This window comes from Falco cherrug, chromosome 8 (genome assembly GCF_023634085.1).
Source record: "Falco cherrug isolate bFalChe1 chromosome 8, bFalChe1.pri, whole genome shotgun sequence".
NCBI lineage: Eukaryota > Metazoa > Chordata > Aves > Falconiformes > Falconidae > Falco > Falco cherrug.
In genome coordinates this window covers 37,111,959-37,131,014 of record NC_073704.1, presented here as the reverse complement: position 1 = coordinate 37,131,014, position 19,056 = coordinate 37,111,959, and the positions used below count along the sequence as shown (strand labels likewise).

Here is a 19,056-nt window from a genome sequence, read left to right as displayed (position 1 = left end):
CCGCCCGCCCGCCCGGCTGAGGGAGCCAGACCCACCCGCGGCGGCTCCCCACGAAAGCGGCCCCGGGCGGCGAGTGTGGGGTGAATCTCCACCTGTGTCTCTGCTTTTACACCAGGGCGGGAGGCCGGCGGCAGGGCCGGGCGGCAGCTCCCTGAGGGAAGGCACGGGCAGGGGCGCGAACCCCGCGGCGCTGCCGGGCTGTGGCCCCGCCGAGCGCCATTCCCCTCCGGGCAGGGCGGCGGGGGGTGGCGGCGGGCGGAGGAGGGGCCGCCGCGTCTTTAAACTTGCCGGGAAGGGCCGCCCCGCCCGGGGCAGCGGGGTCTCCTCAGCGCCCGGCGGGGACGCGCCGCCCCTCGCAACAGCTCTCCTCAACTTCGCTCGGCCGGGCGGCTCCTTCGCCCCGGCAGCACCATGGCAGGCGGCGGGGTAGGGGGCTCCGGCCGCCGGCATGCCGCCGCCACGCCGGTCAGCGGCGGGCTGTGAGGGGTCCCCCCTCCGCCCCGCGGGGGGTGCCGCGGCCACCCGGCCCGGCAGCGCCGCCGCCGCCTCCCGCCCTCCCGCCGCTTTCTTCCCGCCTCCCGCCCGCCATGGCCGCCCGCGGAGCCGAGCGGCGCGGAGCGGAGCGGCGCGGCAGTGCCGGGGTCTGGCCGCTGCCTGCCAGCGCCCCGTGAGGGGGGACAAGCGGGGCGGCGTGTCCCTGCGCTCAGTCCTGCCCCCCTCTCCTCCCCGGAGCGGAGATGTGCGAGACCCGCGCGAGGGGAGTCGCCTCCTAGACCGGCAGCCAGGATGGTGCACCTGCGGCCCCTGCCCCTCGTCGTGGTCCAGGGCGTCCTCCACCTCGTAAGTGCCCTGCCCCGCGCCCCCGGGCCCCGCCGCAGGACCCGGGGGCCCCGGCGCCCTTCCCGCGGGGCGAGCGGCAGGCGCGGTCCGCTCCGCAGGCTGAGGCAGGGCTGACTGGAGCAGCCCGCGCCGCGCCCGCCGCCGCCGCCGGTTCCTGGGTCGGTTCGGGTGGTTCGGGTCTTATTTAAGGGGGTCTGTGGGCTCCCGCGCGTTTGCTGCTCCGCGGGGGCTCGGGGTGGCGGGGCACGCAGGTACCCGGGCAGCGAGCGGCCCCGGGGGCCGGGCCCGAGGGGGGACGCGCCGAGGGGGATGCGCCGAGAACCAGCCCGGGGGGGACGAGCCGGGAGCCGGCCCGGGGGACGTGCCGGGAGCCGTGTCCCGCGGGCGGGCGGGTGCCACTGTCCGTTCCCGGAAAGTTTTCTGCCGTCCGCCAGTGCCTCCTCCCGTGCGCACGCCGCAGCCGGCTGCGCAAGCAGAGCCACCTGCGCTTTGAAAGCCCCCCCGGCAGTTTGGCTTGCGAGGGCGCTTGCTTCATTTTGCTAATAAACTGCCGCACACGGCTGTGTTGGGCTACGCATTGCTGTGGGGGCAGCGGGGCAGCGCGGGGTGCAGGTGGGATGAGGATGCGGGATGCGGGACGCAGGCGGCCGAGGAGCGCAGGGGAGCGCAGCGCAGCCGGTGGGTGGGTGCGGGGGGCGCTCCCCGCCGCCGCCGCCTTGCCCCGGGGCGCGGCCGGGCAAACGAGCGGCCTAAGCTCCTGCTAATGTGGTCAGGGAGGGGAAAAAGCCCGGTATTTGCAAAGGAGTTTGGCAATCTTCACTTGAGCAAATATTATTAAAGTATTATATCGACATTATTGTGTGTGGGGAAGTTTTGGTTTTACTCCCATAATTACCCCCGATTCGTGCGGCAAAAGTTATGCCTCTCTTCCCCAATTGCCTTGCATCTGAAAGTTTGTCACTGTAGTCAATAGGGAGTGTGTAATAAACCTTGAAAGGATTAAACACCCTCCTTAAGAACTGGAGTCTAATATTACAGTGTGAGTTGATTGATTAGTTTTTGAGGAAGCTTATGTCAAATTCTAATCCGGTTTTGGATTGTGCTTGTCGTGTAATGTTTTTTGCTCCAGCACTTTATCATAGCAATGAAGTCGCGAGCTGCAGTCCTGCGATAAGGCACACATTTCTTTCACACTCCTATCCTTTTGGACAATAAAAGCCTGTTTACATTCTTCACATTCTTGCAGCCCAGTTTCCAGCTAAACAAGGCGCAGGGGTGAGAGATGGGAAAGGACAGCGGTAAATGGATTACAAAGTTGCTGAGCAGAAGGGAACGAAATAAAAACCCTCCCTCCTCACACCTACAACCTCACTCAGGCCCTCCTGTTTATTTTTTTTAAACAGATATCAAAGGGATTGATTGAAACTTGTATCAACAGGGATCAGGTCTGTTACACAATCTTTTACGGATGATGTTGGGAAGTTGCTTGCTGTGGTTTTACGTGCCTTGAGTGAAGGCTGCTTAAAAAAACCCTAAATTGCTGCCTTGAATCAAACAAAAATCATGCGGAGCCAGTGCAGGTGTTCAGATGCTTGTGGCACTCAGCTCACCCAGGAGTATTCATTTTTTTCTGCATTCTTTGTATACAAACCAGCAGAGTTTTGTAGTCAACTAGTTTTACAGCTTACATAAATTAGTTTAAATTAATTGAAGCAAAATGAGAATGTATGAGATTTTAGAGGCATTTTAGGTATGATTTTTAATACTAATCTCTTACTAACAAGTTGTGTAAATACATTTTGGCATACTGTTACCAGAACATCTGGTTAACATCTGGTTAAAGTTACAGCTTATTACAGATTGAGTTGAGAAATATTTCATGCTGCTGGTTATGCATTGAATGCAAGTCTCTGTGTTATTCTTTGTTCTCTGGCTGGTATTTGGAGGGACTGGTGGCTTCCTGGAATCTAATTAGCAGTTTTAGCAGGCAGGCAGTGGTGGTACTAATTCTTGACTTTTGTGTGTGTGTGTGTGTTAAACCAAAGATCAATGTGGTTAATATTAATACAACACTAAAGGCTCAGCATTTCAGCCAAGAAAGAAAAAATTGTGTCTTTCAGCGTTGCAGTACAGCAACATTCTAGTAACCAAGAAATGCTACCATCAAACCCTTCCTGATGGTGCAATATTAATTTTTTATGAAATCAGAGACATTAGAATGCAAAATATTTTGACACTGTATTTTAGTGAAGATAGAAGTACTTTTTCAAATTAGATTTGACTTAAAAACACTTGCTTGGCTTTCAAATACTATCTACTTACCTGCTTCTTCAAGATACGTAAATGTAGGATAAAAACTGTAAAACTTCACAAATTTGAGGAGTTGCTAAAGATTATGACAGGCAATCTCACTGAATTTCTGAAAGCAGCGTTAGTTAGGTGATTGTTTAAATGCTATGTCTAATATTATTCAATCAGAAGTTCATGTTTAGTACTAACTTAATAAGAATATAGATGAATTTTTGTAGCATGTTCCTGGATTGTTATTTTGATTAATAGATTGTGTACCAGTATGCATGCAGGATAAGCACGCGTATATTTCTTAAACTACTTTGCACATTTGGGTATATTAAACAGCCTGCTGTTGAGTTCAGGCTAAGGGCTAACTTGCTTCTGTATAAATGTATTTATTTATAAAGTTGGGTTTACCTTATATTGTCAATATAGATCAAAACACTAATTTGCAATGCACAGTCAGTACATGTCTGTGCTGTTATTGATAAGAAGACCAAAAATTTTTTTATTGTGTTGTATTATCATTAGTAGGTACTCTTGCTTTACTATTAATTTTCAGTAAGCTTTTTCAATTGTCACATAATTGCTGAATGCCCTGTTAGTTATCTCTTTATGAATAATGGAGTTCTGCATGTAGGAAATTGAAAAGACTGAAGTATTGGGATTATAGGGTTTATATTATGCCTGCTAATGTTTTTTGTTGAGTTAGCTTTAAATGTCTTAGAGGGAGGGGGCTGCAGCTACTTCCCTGGGAATATTACTTGTCATTTTAAAGAAATTTTGTTTAATAAAAAATGCCATCAGTATCCATCATTTTCTTTTTGTGTTATTAATTTGCACCTTTGAAATGTCATGTTTCATAACATTGTTTAAAATAGCTTATATGGCATCTTCAAAATTTATGACATTTCCGCCTTTCCTTTAAGAAAGAAAGAGGGAAGATAAAGGGGGTTGTATATTGGTTTTGGATCAAGAAGCAGAGTTTGCTTCAGCTATGGATAGCTGGTACTTTCCCTTTGTCTTGGCAAGGTATAGTTACAGACAAACACTCACAGACAGGCCCTGTAGTTCTGCAGAGCAATCGGGCACCTTAACTGTTTGTTTATTCTTGTATCTTTGCAGTCTGAAATTAAGAGGGGATTACAGCAGTATTTTCGAGTGCTACATAAAGTTGCATCAGCGTTCCTATCAAGAAGCTCTCTTTAACATCACCATAGGATTCAATTATTTCACAAACCCCAAAAGCAGTTCTTTTTTTCCCAATAGTGTTTGTATAGATGGAGAAATAATTAGGAAAAAAGACGAATATGATATTTTAAGATTTTTTTCTCTACCCAGACTTACGTATAGCATTTCTTATGAATGAAATTCAATGACAATTTCTTCATCTTGGACTTCTCAAGGACTGAAATTTTTAACAATAATGAAAAACAGTTTGTCAATGAAGCCAGAATTTTTACAGGGTTTTATTTTTTTTTAAACTCAAAATTTAAGGTTCTTCACAACTCGAGCTGAAAAGAGTATTTATAACTTGTAAATTATTGTACCAGATACTGCTTCATAAGCAGAAATAGCTTGAGAACTGAAATAAAGCTGCATTTCCATTTAAATATGTATACCATGTGAGGCACAGAAACACAGAGGTGTGTTCCTCCTGGCTACTTTAATTTTGTCTTCGTAGCCTTGTAAATGTAGTCTGCGTAACATGCCCTTGCAGTGAGAATCAGAAACGGGCAACTTGCAAAACTCTCAAGTCTGTTTTGGAAAGGTAAATGCTTCCCTCTGGTCATCTTGAAGCACACAGATGAAATTCCATCCCCCTTAATTTCAGGGAGAACTTTGTCATGAAATATATTGGGGCCAACATTTCATTTGGTTTATTTTGGTATTTTTCTTGATGCTGTAGGCATTGTAAACCTACATCTTGTTCTTGTGTAATAAAGTAATATAAGTAACCCAAGGAATGCAGGCAGTTTGAAGTTGAAGACAGCTCAACAAATGCTGGTTTCAGCATTTTGGGAATTTATTATCCTGAATGAGGAGTTATGTCTTAAAGGCAGATAGGGCTAGGTTTAGTTTACATAGGAGGCTCCCACACAACACTAAACTCAACTTGTCCTTACATCACATCTTTTGACCTAGTTCTGTGGAACTGGTAACTGGTATTTTTGTTTATTTGTAGGTTGACTGGGGCACAGAAAGGCTATAGAACCTATTTAAAATCTGTACAGCAAGTCTGTTTGACTGATGTCCAGTAGACTGCTAGATACCTCGGGGTTCCCTAGCACATGGCAGGTAAAATCCAAATCTACATCTTCCCATCTGTAACATGGGAAGTAATTTTCTGCCAGAGTAAACTGTTTTGAGAGCTACATGTCAGAGATGTGCTGTAAGTGCTTCTCTTTACTGGTAGCGCAGTCTGATGGACAGGGAACTGAAACAGATCAGTTGAGCCCAAACACTAAACTGGGATGCGCTGATCGGTCCCACCTTTCTGTTTTGCTTCCTGAGCCTTGGTTTCGGCAAGAAAGGAACCCGGGATATGGGAGTCAAAAGGGAGCAGCAGAAACCACTTGCTGGTCTGGACATTCAGGGTGTCAGAGAGGTGCACATCTGCTCTAGGTGCACCAAATTCCTCCTACGCTGTTGAAAGTTGTACCTTTAATCAATGCTTAGCAAACAAAAATGTATGAGAAGCAAAGGCTGCTTGTTGTGGCACGGGGTGGGAAATGAGCACAGGGTAGTAACTGTCACTGTGGTGCCTGTGGTCTGTGGGTGCGGTGTAAAACTACATGGCTCAAACGCTGAGTAAGACATGGTAATTCTTGGGCATTTCTGGTAAATAGTTGCAATAAGAAAAGACCAGTGCTAGTCTACCCTGAATGGTTTTAAGACAAAAGCTGTAATTCCATAGGTGTGGGTTGCACCTTCCTCAGAAACAGAGCAAACTGTTCTGGTGCTCAGGGGACACTGTCACATTGAGTCTTTCACACATACTTGTCAATGTATCAAAACAAAATGCAGCAAGGTGAAAAGGAGGAGTTTTGCTGCGATGAGTACCTCGCATGATGGTGCATTTGCTATGTTAATCTGTCTTCTAGTGCTCATTTACCCGTTATAAAGCAAAAATACTGGCCCTGAAGTTTTACTGGATCAAGTCTTGCAGAACTGGAAAAGAGGAAAGTGAATGTTCCTATTCATGTGACTATTATAAATTCATCCTGAACTTGATTTCCAAACATCCTATTTTGGGGCAGCTTTGGCCTTTCAGTTTAAATCTTAAAAATGTTTGTGTGTATTTCCCTGACTTCCTTCATTGTTCCCATTCCATTTTCATTCTCAGTTTCCCCCCATGTTTGTAGCTGTAGTTTATGTAGTTTGTTTAGGTAGCTGAAGAATCAGAGTTAATGAAAATGATGGATGGACCTGCTAGGTAGGTTCTGCTTCCAGCAGAGCATCACTACTGTTAAGTCCATGAGAATCACATTTCACCCTTTTAGAGTGCATTTCCCCCAATTTAGCGCTTCTCACACTTGCAGGTTTTCTCTGATTATCAATATACGTCTAAACTATCAGTTGTTTCCTTGTGGTTCATACTTCAGAAACTTTTACTGTACAGTCACAGCGCTGAAAATGTGCTGGCATCTGTGCAGAAGAGTCATGCAACATGGTCGAGTCATGCTCTTGGGATACACCCTACACTAAATGAAGTGATGGAGGATCCTCAGCATAAGGCTGCAGCCCAGGAGTCTGCACCTTCTGGCAGGACTCCTCGCAGCACGGAGCATGGGCTGGAGCCGTAATGTTTACCTGCTCCCAGACTCCACATACCAGGCACTTGGGGTGCTGGAAAAGCTACGGGTCCCATGTGGAAATACGGGAGTTGTCAGCACTCTGCCAGGTGAGCAGGGGATAGGATGGGGGTGGGATGAATTTCTGGATGAATCTTACACAAAACCTATGATGTCTGCAGGTCAGGATTTGGAAGACAATGCCTTCTCTGTAGGGAATCTTCTTGTGGGCTCGTGTTCTGTGTCAGCTGTAAGCTCAGTCGCAGTTAAGAGGTTCAAGGAAACAAATTAAGAGTAGAGAGGAAATAAAGGGCTATGAAGATGGATCTGCAGTTAAGACTTAAGTAGTTTTGTCCTTGCAGCAGATATTTCAATGCTGGTATGATGCTTTGCTCTCCCTGGAATGGCAGTGCTTACGGTAAATACAGAATTTGAACGACTTGACTGTAATTTAAGGTAGAATTTAAGAGCTGTAGTTCTTGAGATAGGTTTTCTCTTTGTTCCAAACGATTGGTAGTAATAGAAGCTATTATTAGCAGGGAAGCGAAAATGAAAGAATAGGGAGAAATAAAAAATAAAACTAAGAATCTAATGTCTCAAAAATCAGTTTTTATGTGCATTGGGACCAATTATGGTTATTGTGTCATTACAGTGCAGAGCTGAGGCTACTCTAAATGCCCAAATTCTGCTTCTCTAGATCCATCATGTTTGGTTCATGTTTATGATCAGTTGAGAATTTCCTGACTTTTTTTGGTGATGACCAGGTATTTATAATACCATGAATCATGGGGATAAACACAACCTTAATTTCATCTTACTGTACCTATTATCTAGGAAAATAAAACACTGTGCATAGAAGTGCTTCTATATTTGTTCTGTTATGATGTAGATTTAAGGGCTTTGTATGGTTCTGATGGAGAAGGAATTGGCTGTGCTTGAGGATGACCTGAAGAAAAAAAAAGGAAGCACTGGGACTTTGTGGAGGGAGTAAGAGGTTGCATATGAGAAAGAGGAAGATGATGGAAATAAAACAGCTCTGTGGGCAGGTGGATTGAGCCTGGGCAGTTATTGCAGGAGGAGGGGGATGGACAGATTGACAGTGACAAGGAATATTCCCACAGTAACACCAAATTCTGCATGTTAGAGGCCGTGGTGGGTCCCTTCTGCTGTTATTCTTCCCACTGGAGAGTATTTGGAAGTAGGATTTTTCCAACCAAGCAAAGAAGGAAGATCTGAGCTCTCACTCAGTCTGTCTCTTTGGCTGTACAAGTGCAAGAACCTGGTGATTGCCGTGAGCAGTTCTGGGTCCTGCTACTGTTTTCATCCCGCAAAGAGGGATGGGGAACCACAAGGCTTAGCATCCCAGGAGGGGAAAACGTGGGACCTTGAGGATTTTTTTTCCTCAGAGGCTGCCTGGCTCTTTTCTTCTTACAAGCACCTGCTGATTGCTTCCTGTTGTTTATTACATGTGTTTGTAAAGTTGCAAGTGCTGTTCCCCATGGGGCTTAGATGGTCTCATGGCCAGTGATTTGTTCTCGAGCCTTTGGCTGAGAGTGTGAGTGTTCCTCCGACAGCAGCCCTAATCATACAAGGTATTCCCAAGTTGAACTTTCTCCGTACTCCAAGCAGTTGGGTGGTTGTTAGAAGAAGAAACCTTCAGAAATTGCAGTACAGGAATAGGTGCATAACAGTAATTTTACAGTACTCTGTAGTTGGACTTTATGGTACTGTATAGTCTAGATGTGTTACACATGTGCCGTCATTATTTTGGGAAACCAAAGGAACAAAGGCTGGCTCAATGTGACAAAATAGAGCCTCAGGGCACATTTCTCAACTTCATCTCCAGTGGACCAGATGCATATTCTGTGGAGCTGACCCTCTCCTTCACTGGCCTATCTTGATACAAAGACAGAGGCAAGGATGAGCTTTGTCAGAGGAGAAGCTGGCTTCTGTGAGGTGTTTGCAGCCCTGGTGAATGACCATATGCTGATTCATATAGTTTATCACTTAGGATTTTAACCCATTACTTTTCAGGTGGCAGTGTACACATTTTCGAATTAAATTTCAGTGCTGTACCACATGCTTTCCTCAGATAAAATTCTAATATATCTATGTTTTTAATGCAATAATGCAGTAGTTTGGGTTCTTTTGTCTCCAAAAGACAAGAAAACATATAATTAAGAGTATGTATTTAAAGTAAAATAAATAATATGTGGGTTCTGGTCATCTCAGAGCCACGTATTTGGAAGTTGAGGAAATTCAAGGTTTGTACTAAAGAGATTATGTGAATGACAAAGAAATAATTTTATCCCTACCCTTAAGTGAGGAGGAAAACATAAAATATAAAAAGAACCTTTTTGAGCATCTTTACAATACATTTCAATATATTTTTAGGACAAAATATATTTATTTCATATCCTACAGGACAGAGGTTGCATGACAAGGCAACGGTCTACATAAGCACATGGAAACTCCACTGTACTCCTTGCTTGGTTCACAGAGTTCAACCCAACTCCAGTCTGGAAGCCAAATGTGGCAGCACAAGCCAATGCCACTAAATCTTGCCGAGAGACCAGACTGGCAAGGTTTAAATCTACATATGTCTGAACAGCCTCCAGGTTTAAATGCAGGAGAAACAACTGTACAACTACTGGTTTTAGGTCATGTAGATGTGTGTCAGAAAGTTAGTATTGCATGTGAGAAACTAAAATCCTTATTTTATGCATTAAAATGCATAATTTGGGGATAATTATAAAATATTCTTCTTGTACTTTATTCTGTTATGGATTCTTAAAATATGCTTTTAGTTTGGAGCCTCCTTGGTTTAAAAGCAAATAAAAATCTCTCTAAGATATTCAGAAACAATAGAATAGAAGAAGTTGGGAAGCAATGTCTTAAATAATTCAAAGACGAAATTTTTGTCTTTTAAATTACAGTCAAGCCTTCAAACTTTTTTTTTTATAAGATCAAGCACTGTAGCAGCTGAAAAGGGCCACTGAATCTGATCTTAATTGACCAGCGACAGAGACATTTTTGCAGTGACATAACGTGGAGCAAGGGAGAAGCAAAGCCCAGTCCTTCAGTTTCTTGAGCAAACTGTGCCAGGGAGAAGGCTAAAGCTTGTGTTGTTTTCCACTCATTAAACTAACAAAATGCTAATCAGCTTTATGGAAAGATTCGTAGCAGATAATGTTACTTCTGTCCCTGTGGCACCACTGAAGTGTTATCAGGTGTGTTAGCCTGGGCCACTTACTTGAGAATCACTCACTAAATTGCACCTCACTTGCTTTTAAAGCAGATTAAATTTTGTCCATTGGCTACTTTCAATTCTCTCATCATTCAAGGCAAGGAAAATACTGATGTTAAGCTCCTTGTCAGGCTGGGACAAATCCTGTGATACAGCTGCAGTTGCATGCCAGATTCTGCTTCTGCTGTGTAGTTTACAGTCATTGAATTAGTCTACGAGTACTGGAAACAACCATTTTTTAATCAAACTGCACAGTCTTCTGTGCTTAATGACAAATCCATCAGTCTTCATGTTCCCATGGCTTGGGTCTGCTCTCTGCTGCAAGGAAGGCTCTGGCCCTTCAGGGAGCTTCTCTGAGCTGCACTCTGCCATGAGCTGCTGCTTGCCACCTCTTTTCCTCCCTCCCTCCTTGCTTCATCCTCCTGAAGTTTCTTTCAAGCAGAGGATGCTCAGTTCCTCCAGGAGAAGCAGCAGCTTCCTTGCTTTTCTGTTCCTCCTGGAGATGCCTACCTGATCCAAGGTACAGGAGCAGGTAGAAAGACAACCTTCCTTTCTACTGACCAGCTTTCAATTTTATTTTTTTTTTACTTAAAGCAAAACATACTGCATTTGTACAGCAAACATTAAATAGATGGAGTTACCTTTCCAGAATCTGTTAATAGCCATTAGTGTACCCCTTGCTGACAGCTGTCTGTCCAAGCTCTCTGGTAGTAGATCAACCCAAAGGCTTTATCGGCTTTGAGCCCTAGGTTGTATAATGTACTTCTAGAGTGTTTCCATTTAAACCTGTCCATTTTTAAACTCATTTGTTACAAGGCAATATCTGAGTGGATATCTAATGTTAAAGCAAAAGAAAATGAAGAAATGATGTGGGGGCTGTCATACTTTTTTTTTTATTAAACAAGTAAGTTTTACAGAACTACAGATGCTATAGATGCTACACTATTCTTCTAAAAAGCATATTTTTCCCTTCTGACACCCTCTTCCTATCAAGGTCTTGCTGTGGCAGTGAGCTCTGGTGTGTAAAATTTAGATGAAGACCAAGAGATACAGCTGCTTTTCTGGGGGCACAGAAGGGGTTTTGTTTCTTTACACTTTTTCTCCTTCCCTCTGGAACTCAAAATCTCAGATATTTTTTTCTACAACAGCTCTGGTGAAATCACAGCTGATGTTTTTCCTTAAAGTTCTTAAAAAGAGGGAAAGCCATCCTCACCCATCTCACTTTTCAAGCCTCTTCGTATTTTTCTTCTCACCAACATTCAGTATCTAGTTCCTGGCACCTAACTGAAACTAACTTAATACCGAGGCAGTTGAGTGTCTGACAGGAGAATAAATTAATTGTTGAGTTAGGACCTATTTGATTTAAAATAAATGCCTCTAAATGTAAGAATGAAAACATGACATACCTCATAGTCAGATCCATTTTATGGTATTTACCCCATAATCCTTTTATTCAGATATGCATGACCTATGTATTATCAGCAATGGACAGCCTAACAGTGCTGTAACTAGGGAATTTAAACTCCACATTTTATTTAACAAAACCTTTTTGTGGATGTTGGATGGGATCTGTTACTCTGCTTGCTTAGACTGAAGGTTCAGCGTTGCAGGTTTTAATACTCAATATTGAACAATGGGGAAGGAGTGAATTTAAAATAGCTTGCTTTGTATTTATGATGACTAAGAACTCCATTCTGCAGAAATTTGCCTTCTGGTGAGTTTGCAATATTCTTTCAATGAACAGCACAGTTATATTTTTTGTGGAATAACAATATTAATGTGGTGAAAAATACAAATGTAATAGGTATTGTATCTTTCTTGGGTTTTGATGGATTGGATTGTCTTTTCCAGTTCCTATTATCTCCTAGATTTATTTTTAATTGATGTCAATAAAGCTTGTAACTGTGAAGGAGATTCAACTTTATGTTCTATTTAGATAATAAAACTAGTCCTGATAACGCAAACCAATGGTGACTTAACCGACTTATTCGATACCAGTGATATCAATATCCTTCTGTGCATTTCGGGAATATTGAGATAAACTGGTCTGTGAGCAGGTATTACTAAAGCCTGCTCTGCTATGAATATGTGCCCGATGTCCCAATTTCTTTCTTACCCACTACAATTATTTAATAGGAATCTAATTATCCTTGAGGTCAGCAGCTCTGTCAGATCCAACTGCAATGCACAGAATGGTTGAACAATTATATGAGTGGGACTGATGTACAGCTAATGGGCCACAGCATCATAGGGAGCTTGATTTTCTTAGGAAATGGGCTAAAATAATATTTGAAGCAGAAATGTGTCCGAAAGCCAAAACACACCTGCACTCCAATCAGAAGTTCACCAAGACTTCCTGGGGTGGTCACATTTCGGGGTTTTGGTTGTTATTATATAGACACGTAGAGGCTACAAAAGACATCTTAATCTACCCTTGGCTGTAATGAAAACATGGGCTACCGTATAATTAATTTGGTTCAGGCTCATCTTCAAAATACTCAACTGGAAAAGAAATAGTAATCAATTTTAGCTGGGCAAGAAAACCTACACAAATAAAGGTGGGGTTTTTTTTCTTATTTCTTCAGTTGAGAAAAACATCTTAATTAAACGTGGCCAGGAATTTTTCTACATTTCTGGAAAATTCAAAGTCATTAAAAGATAGTACAGAAGTTCTTTATATCACAGCTTGGAATTAAACAACTGGTTTGCACATGGTGCCTGAGGACGAGACAAGCTCCCCATGCAGAAGCAAGGGAGATACCTAGCAAGGTCCAAGAAGAACGGAGCAGCAGCTTCAAATGTATCCCTCTCAGAAACTTCAGTCTTCCTCTGGGTTGCAGGGATGCCTTCTTTCAAGTAGGCTAGCAGGCGTTTTTAAGGGAAGCTGGTTAGCCTCAGGTAGAGCAGCTTTTAATGACTAATGAATAAATAGGTGATAATATCTCCATTCTCTCTGTGCAGATAAGTCGGAGCTTATCCCCTAATTAGTGCAGCAGGAGAGAAAGTGAGACTGCATCTTTCAGGACAGTATCGTATTTATCAAGGTAGACAGTATTCTACAGGAGGGTGCTCATTCCCTGCCCTCAAAGGGACTGAAAGCTGCCTGGATCTACCTTTTGGAGGAAGAGAGAGAATAAGTACAAATTTGTGGGGTTTTTGTTGTTGTTTTTTTTGGTGGGAGGTGGGACATATATGTTCAAATTCAGTGCAAGCAGGTAAGCGACTTTTCTCTCACACCTACTAAAAGATGTAGTTGCTTCTGCAAGGAGAGACTGGATTAAAGAAACTAGAAACTAAATTAAAATAAAAAGCAGTGGAGGCATCGTTGCAAGCATTTTTTCTTCTTTCTGGGACCTTAGTCAAAGGTGCATGAAAACCACATCCTGGACTGGATCCTTCATCAGAAATCAATGAAGGAATGCCTTGACTTGTATCCCAAGACAGCCTGTACGTGGATCAGGAGCTTAGCGAGGCATGATCCAAAGCAAAATCAGGGGAATTTGTGTTTTTAAAATGTAAGGGCTACTTGGGTCGTATGTCCCTCACGGTGGTTTTAGAGGTTAGGGGTTTAGGACCTAAGCATCTCTTATATACCTGTGGAAAAAGCGTACTTACCGTCTCTCAAGCTCTCCCTGCTCTTTTGTTCTTTTCTTTAGCAGATGGCTACCAGGAAAAGCTATCAATATCTTCCTGTGATGTAGGTTTTTCCTAATATAATACACAAAGTTTTCTTAATTCCTTCCTGTTATGCTTAGCTATCTTCTTTTCTATCACTCTTGAGACACTTCGCTATAGATGGCATTATTTGCCTGTTCCTGGGGACCTTTTTCTCAAGGAACTACCATGTTAGCATTATGTCACAGCAAGTTTTGCCTCTTCATTGATCTTTTCTATCGGTCATGTTTGTTTGTAGTAGCTTACATCTTTTTTTCTTCCCTCTGTCCTGTTGATTTTCATAGAACATCTTAATGGAAAGATATCCACAGCGCTGACTCAACTTGTTAGGGTTAAAAGACACCACCGAAGGATAGAGGACTCTCAGAGAGCTTGGCAGTGTTGCAGATGAAGAAAATGAGCTGTGTACAGGAGGAAGATATTATGTTCTGAATAATTCTCTTGGAAAATTCTTTCTGCTTCAAACTGCAATGCTTTCACAGCCATTTTTTTTATCCACCTCTGGGCATGCTATCTAGGCAGGTTTGTTTTTCTTTTTCATATGTCGGCAGTTAGCCCATGAGGATGGGACGCTGTGTGTATATTCTGAAAATGTGAACTACATGACTGTATTAGAACTATGCACAAGTTAACAAGCATAACACCAAAAGGTAGGACAAGTACAGTTATGAGACTTTGATCAGCGCAGAGCTCAGGGAGAACATTCTTGTATCTAGCTAGAAACATTACCAGTCTCCCTGACATATTACTTCCATTGCAAGCTCTTCAAGGGTGCCTTCTGTTTTGTGTACAGGGCTGAGCACACATTGGTGCTCTGAGAAATACAGTAGTAGCTGAAAAGAAAAATAACAGCAGGAATTACGCATAAACAGATTGTATACCAAAGTAGTTTTCTCAGTCTCTAATTTCTGATTAAAGAAATACCCCACAAATTCCTGAGGGACGCGTTTCTTTGCAAGCAGCGACAACCTTTGTAGCTGTCAGTGTAAGGAAAGCTTCTGTTGAAAGATGCTACAAAAAAAAAAAAAATCACATGTTCTTTTGACATAAACCTGATATTGCTTCATATTTCCTACTCCTTGAAGAAATCCATTTGGAGTAGTTGTAAAACAGTCCTTTTATTTGGAACCACCACCTGTTTCTCATACAAGTCATCATCTTTAATAGATAAACTTCCCATTAAGAGCCAGACAAGGTGCTAGTTTTTCTTGCAGTAGTCAGAAATAAGAACAATAAATGTGTGGGAGAAATTCATCAATTTGGTTAGAAACATCAAGGTGTGTTCCTATCTGAAATACAGACAAATCAGTTCAGAGAAGGCTCCAAGTATAGAATTATTGACCCTGGAGGATAAGATCCGGAATAACTTTCCTAGGCTGTACTTTGTCAATTTTAAGTAGTGTATGCAAGGTGAGTAGTTTAACAGTCTCATCTCCCTCAGCCAAAATTTAATAGTAGAAGCATCAGAGATGTACCTATTTTTTCCTTTTATAAATTACACTGCTGTAAAAATATATTAATGTTCTATGCATTTACTAATGTTCTGTAAGACAGTGTAAATAAGTGCAAGTGATTGATGTAACTCATGAAAGTACATAAATGTGTGTCTTTTTCCAATCTGGTTGCTCATTTTCTGATTGCATTCTCAATTTTGGGGCCAGCTGATTGAGTCCTCTCTGTGGTGTGGAAGCAGTGGGGTCTGCAATACTGCATCCATCTGCAGGGTGAAAGATTAAGTCAGTAGATCACAATTAATCTTTTTTTATCCTCGTAGATGTAAATACAATTCTCAAAAATTGTTTTGAGATACATTCTTCTTTGACATGGTTCTAATCGTATGTCTGCACTGGGATACTTTTAAGTCTTATCAGGCAAAAAAAACCCCTCCGTTTTCTTCAAAACACTTTTAGGTCATTTATTCAAGAAGTTCACTGTCTTATGGACCACTCAAATAGGACGCAGTCTGTGTCTAGCTGTATTACCGAGCAAGGAAGAACATCTGATCCTATGACACATTCAGTATATATATCTGTAAGACGATGTCCTGCGAAGTTAGCAAATGAAAGCTGTCCTTGAAGTCTACCACACCATGCAAATACGACTTCTGTTTCAAGGAATGTGTACATTTGAAACAAGGGAAATTAATTGCTAAATGAATTTACGTGTTGCCATTCCAAGCCTGTAGCTCAGATAACCAACTTTGAGTCATCATATTTAAAAAATAAAGCTGCTAGGATTTTTTTTTTTTTTTTCTAAAAATGGATCGTATCCTGCATTTTGGCACAAGCATTTCTCTGATGAAGGAAAGATAGTGTACTGGAAGAGTGGAGGAAGGCAGTAGCAGTGTCTCTTCTGCTACCCATGTTTGCTTAACCTGGTGAAGGAAGTCCGCCCCCCTGGTGATGTTGCACTGCTGGCACAAATATTGGCCCTGAGGGGTAGAAGCACACTGCTAATAGTGAGAGGAAGGAGCTGACTTAAATACTCAGCACCCAGCACTGCCTGTTGAATCGAAAGTTATATTTTCCTTAATGTGTAAAATCTGCATGTTTAATAACACCCCTCCTTCAGATTCTTCAAACCCAACAGCTACAACTTTTGACAACATATTTTAAAAATAACTTTATAATGAAATTTGAAGCAAACAAAATTGTTTAAATCATGTTCTTTGGGAAGATTAGTTGGGAGGGTAGGGGGTGTTACTTTTATTTATACTCTCTTTTCCAGCAAACTACGTCAAAACTTTTCAATAAGGACAGTGATTATGAAAATTTAAGCCTACAAAATCACTGTGTGAATTCAGTCTATAGTCTTAAAGAAGAACAGGACTCCATTGTTACTGACCTTCAGACAGAGTACAATTCATTAACCACTACCTTCTGAGCCCAAGTCCGGCTGCTTTTTCACCCAAACAGCAGTCCACTCGCAAGGCAGCAACATCCCGACTTAGAGACAGAGATGCCTGGGAGACTGCGTCAAAAGCTTCGGTAGAGTAGATGACATTCCTCTGCTCTCTCCTCACCCACAGATCTAGTTTTTTGATAAATATTTGGCAATCAGTTTAGTCAAACATGGTAAATTTAGTAAATCCACAGTAAATCTATGCTGGCTATTACCAGTCATCATCTTCCCCTTCATGTGCCCAGATATGACTTTAGAAAGGATTTTCTCTGTGATTTCCCCAGGGGCTGAAGTGAGTCTGAGCAGCTGGTAATCTCCCAGATTGTTTTTAGCCTTTTTTGAAAACGGTCGCTACATTTGGGTTTTTCCTGGTCATCAGGGACCTCCCCCATCTCCAAAACTTTTCCAACTTGATAGTGAAGAGCCTCATAAGAACATCAGCCAGCTCTTTCAGTACCCTTGAATGATACCTATTCGTCCCTGTGGACTACCTATGGGTTCAGATTACTCAGGGGATCCCTGACTCAATTCCCTTCTGTGCCAGATAGTAAGGATTACATAGGGAATAGAATCAAAACTTCAGGGGTCTTGAATTAGTTGCACTTAGTTGTGCAAGAATCAAGTGCATCCCTTGGGGTTCAATACTATATCACAGAGATAGACACCACTGTTTTCGTTTAGCGACAGGTGCTAAAAGATCATTAAGCCAAAATGTAAATAATCATCTGCAAAGGAATAGTTGTCATTCACCTTTTTTTCCTGTACATTAACTAGAAGGACATGATGGTTCACTTCAGGTCTCTTTAGGAGATCTAAGCTTGACTTGCAAGGTTAGGTCCTGAGTTTGGTCCTCCAGCACTGCAACAGAGAATGGCCTTGTAGAGGCAGAAGGAAACGTTCCCTGCATGTGAGTATGCTCCAGAGGGGAGCAGCAAGGTGCACTCTCTTGGTGACTGGAGCACCAGTTCTGTAAGAACTGCTTCATTCCTCCATCTTTCTCTATCCCTATATAGTTTCCGCATGGTATACTTTTCCCTCAAGTCTGCATCAGCAATGTGTAATATGCAGCAAAAATTTTGAGAACAGCATTAGTGTGGGCTAACCTCATTTTTGGAGTAAAAACTCAAGACCAGCTTGCTTAAAATATATTCTTTGCTGTGTTACATTTTAGCAATACCCACAGATATAGCTTAAAACTATATATGCTGAAATATATGCATAAATAGATGCTTAAAGCAGACACAGGAAGATGATTTGTAATTTTTTTAAATCTCATCTTTCTGAATTCAGCCAGTCTTTTACGGATAGCAAGCACAGAGGTAAAACTGCCAGCCTGCATTTCAAGGCAGACTAACAAGTTTTGCTCCTTCAAAAACAATTTACATTTTTAATCATCTGTTAGTTTGTGTCCTACATGTTTAGGGCTTGTAAGTAAATTATTAAATCAAGAAAATCTAGATAGGCAAATGAACCTCAAGGCAATTATAACACCTGAAAATTTATCAAGTGTAGTGATATTTTTCAGCTATGGAGAGAAATTATTGTGAACTACTGTCAAGCATTTGCCGTTTTCTACTATATGGGAACTTCATTCTCCCCTCGGTTTGTTAGCTGATGTACTGACAAGCTGCAGAGACATGACAGATTTAGCTAAGGATTTGGAGTCTGAACACCTGTGCCGTGTCATGCATTTAAAAATAGAATGTGACAGCAAAACACATCAACCCTCTAATGTCCAAATGGAAACCACAGGGGGGTTTCCTTCAACTTTCATCCAGAGAAAGAGCTTTCAATAATCACTGTCCAGGTACAAGTACAAAGCAAAAGCTGTTTTGTTGAGATCCAAAATAAACAGGAATGAATCAGAGTGGTAGGTACAGGTGCACCAAAAATATTCAGTTATCCCATTTCTTTCTTCTCCTTTATGTTCCAATGGCCTGCATCTTTGAGGGGTGCAGATTATGAATGTTCAGTAGCAATTTCTTCGGGAAGCAGTTGCTGGTGGGTTAGAAGAGGACTATCCACTAAAGCTCCTTTGCACACCTTGACATCTGTATGACTCATTTAACCCTCCAATGAAGCTATCAAAAACCAGCCAAAACATTTTTTGTTTTGTGTAATCTTCTCTAGGGGAGAAAAAAGCATAAAGCAAGGGCAGAAAGCTAAAAACAGTCTTGCTTGATTACCGGGTTAGATGTACGCCTTATGCTTTCCTCTGGGGGAGTCTACGTCATTGACAGTATTTGAAAGGAACATCTCTACTTCCCATCTCCTTCAACAGTATCCTTAAAATGTTAATCCAACTAA

The 19,056-nt window shown here is 42.3% G+C and overlaps 1 protein-coding gene across 1 annotated transcript in view; it reads left to right on the top strand.

Moving 5' to 3' along the window:
- The first annotated feature begins 301 nt into the window (after window positions 1-301).
- Window positions 302-19,056, top strand: part of NXPH2 (neurexophilin 2) — a 40,730-nt gene continuing 21,975 nt past the window's right edge. Inside the window, exon 1 of the mRNA XM_055719116.1 lies at window positions 302-840. Within this exon, the coding sequence (XP_055575091.1) occupies window positions 787-840 (54 nt within the window). The 5' untranslated portion in view covers window positions 302-786. The remainder of the gene's footprint in view (window positions 841-19,056) is intronic.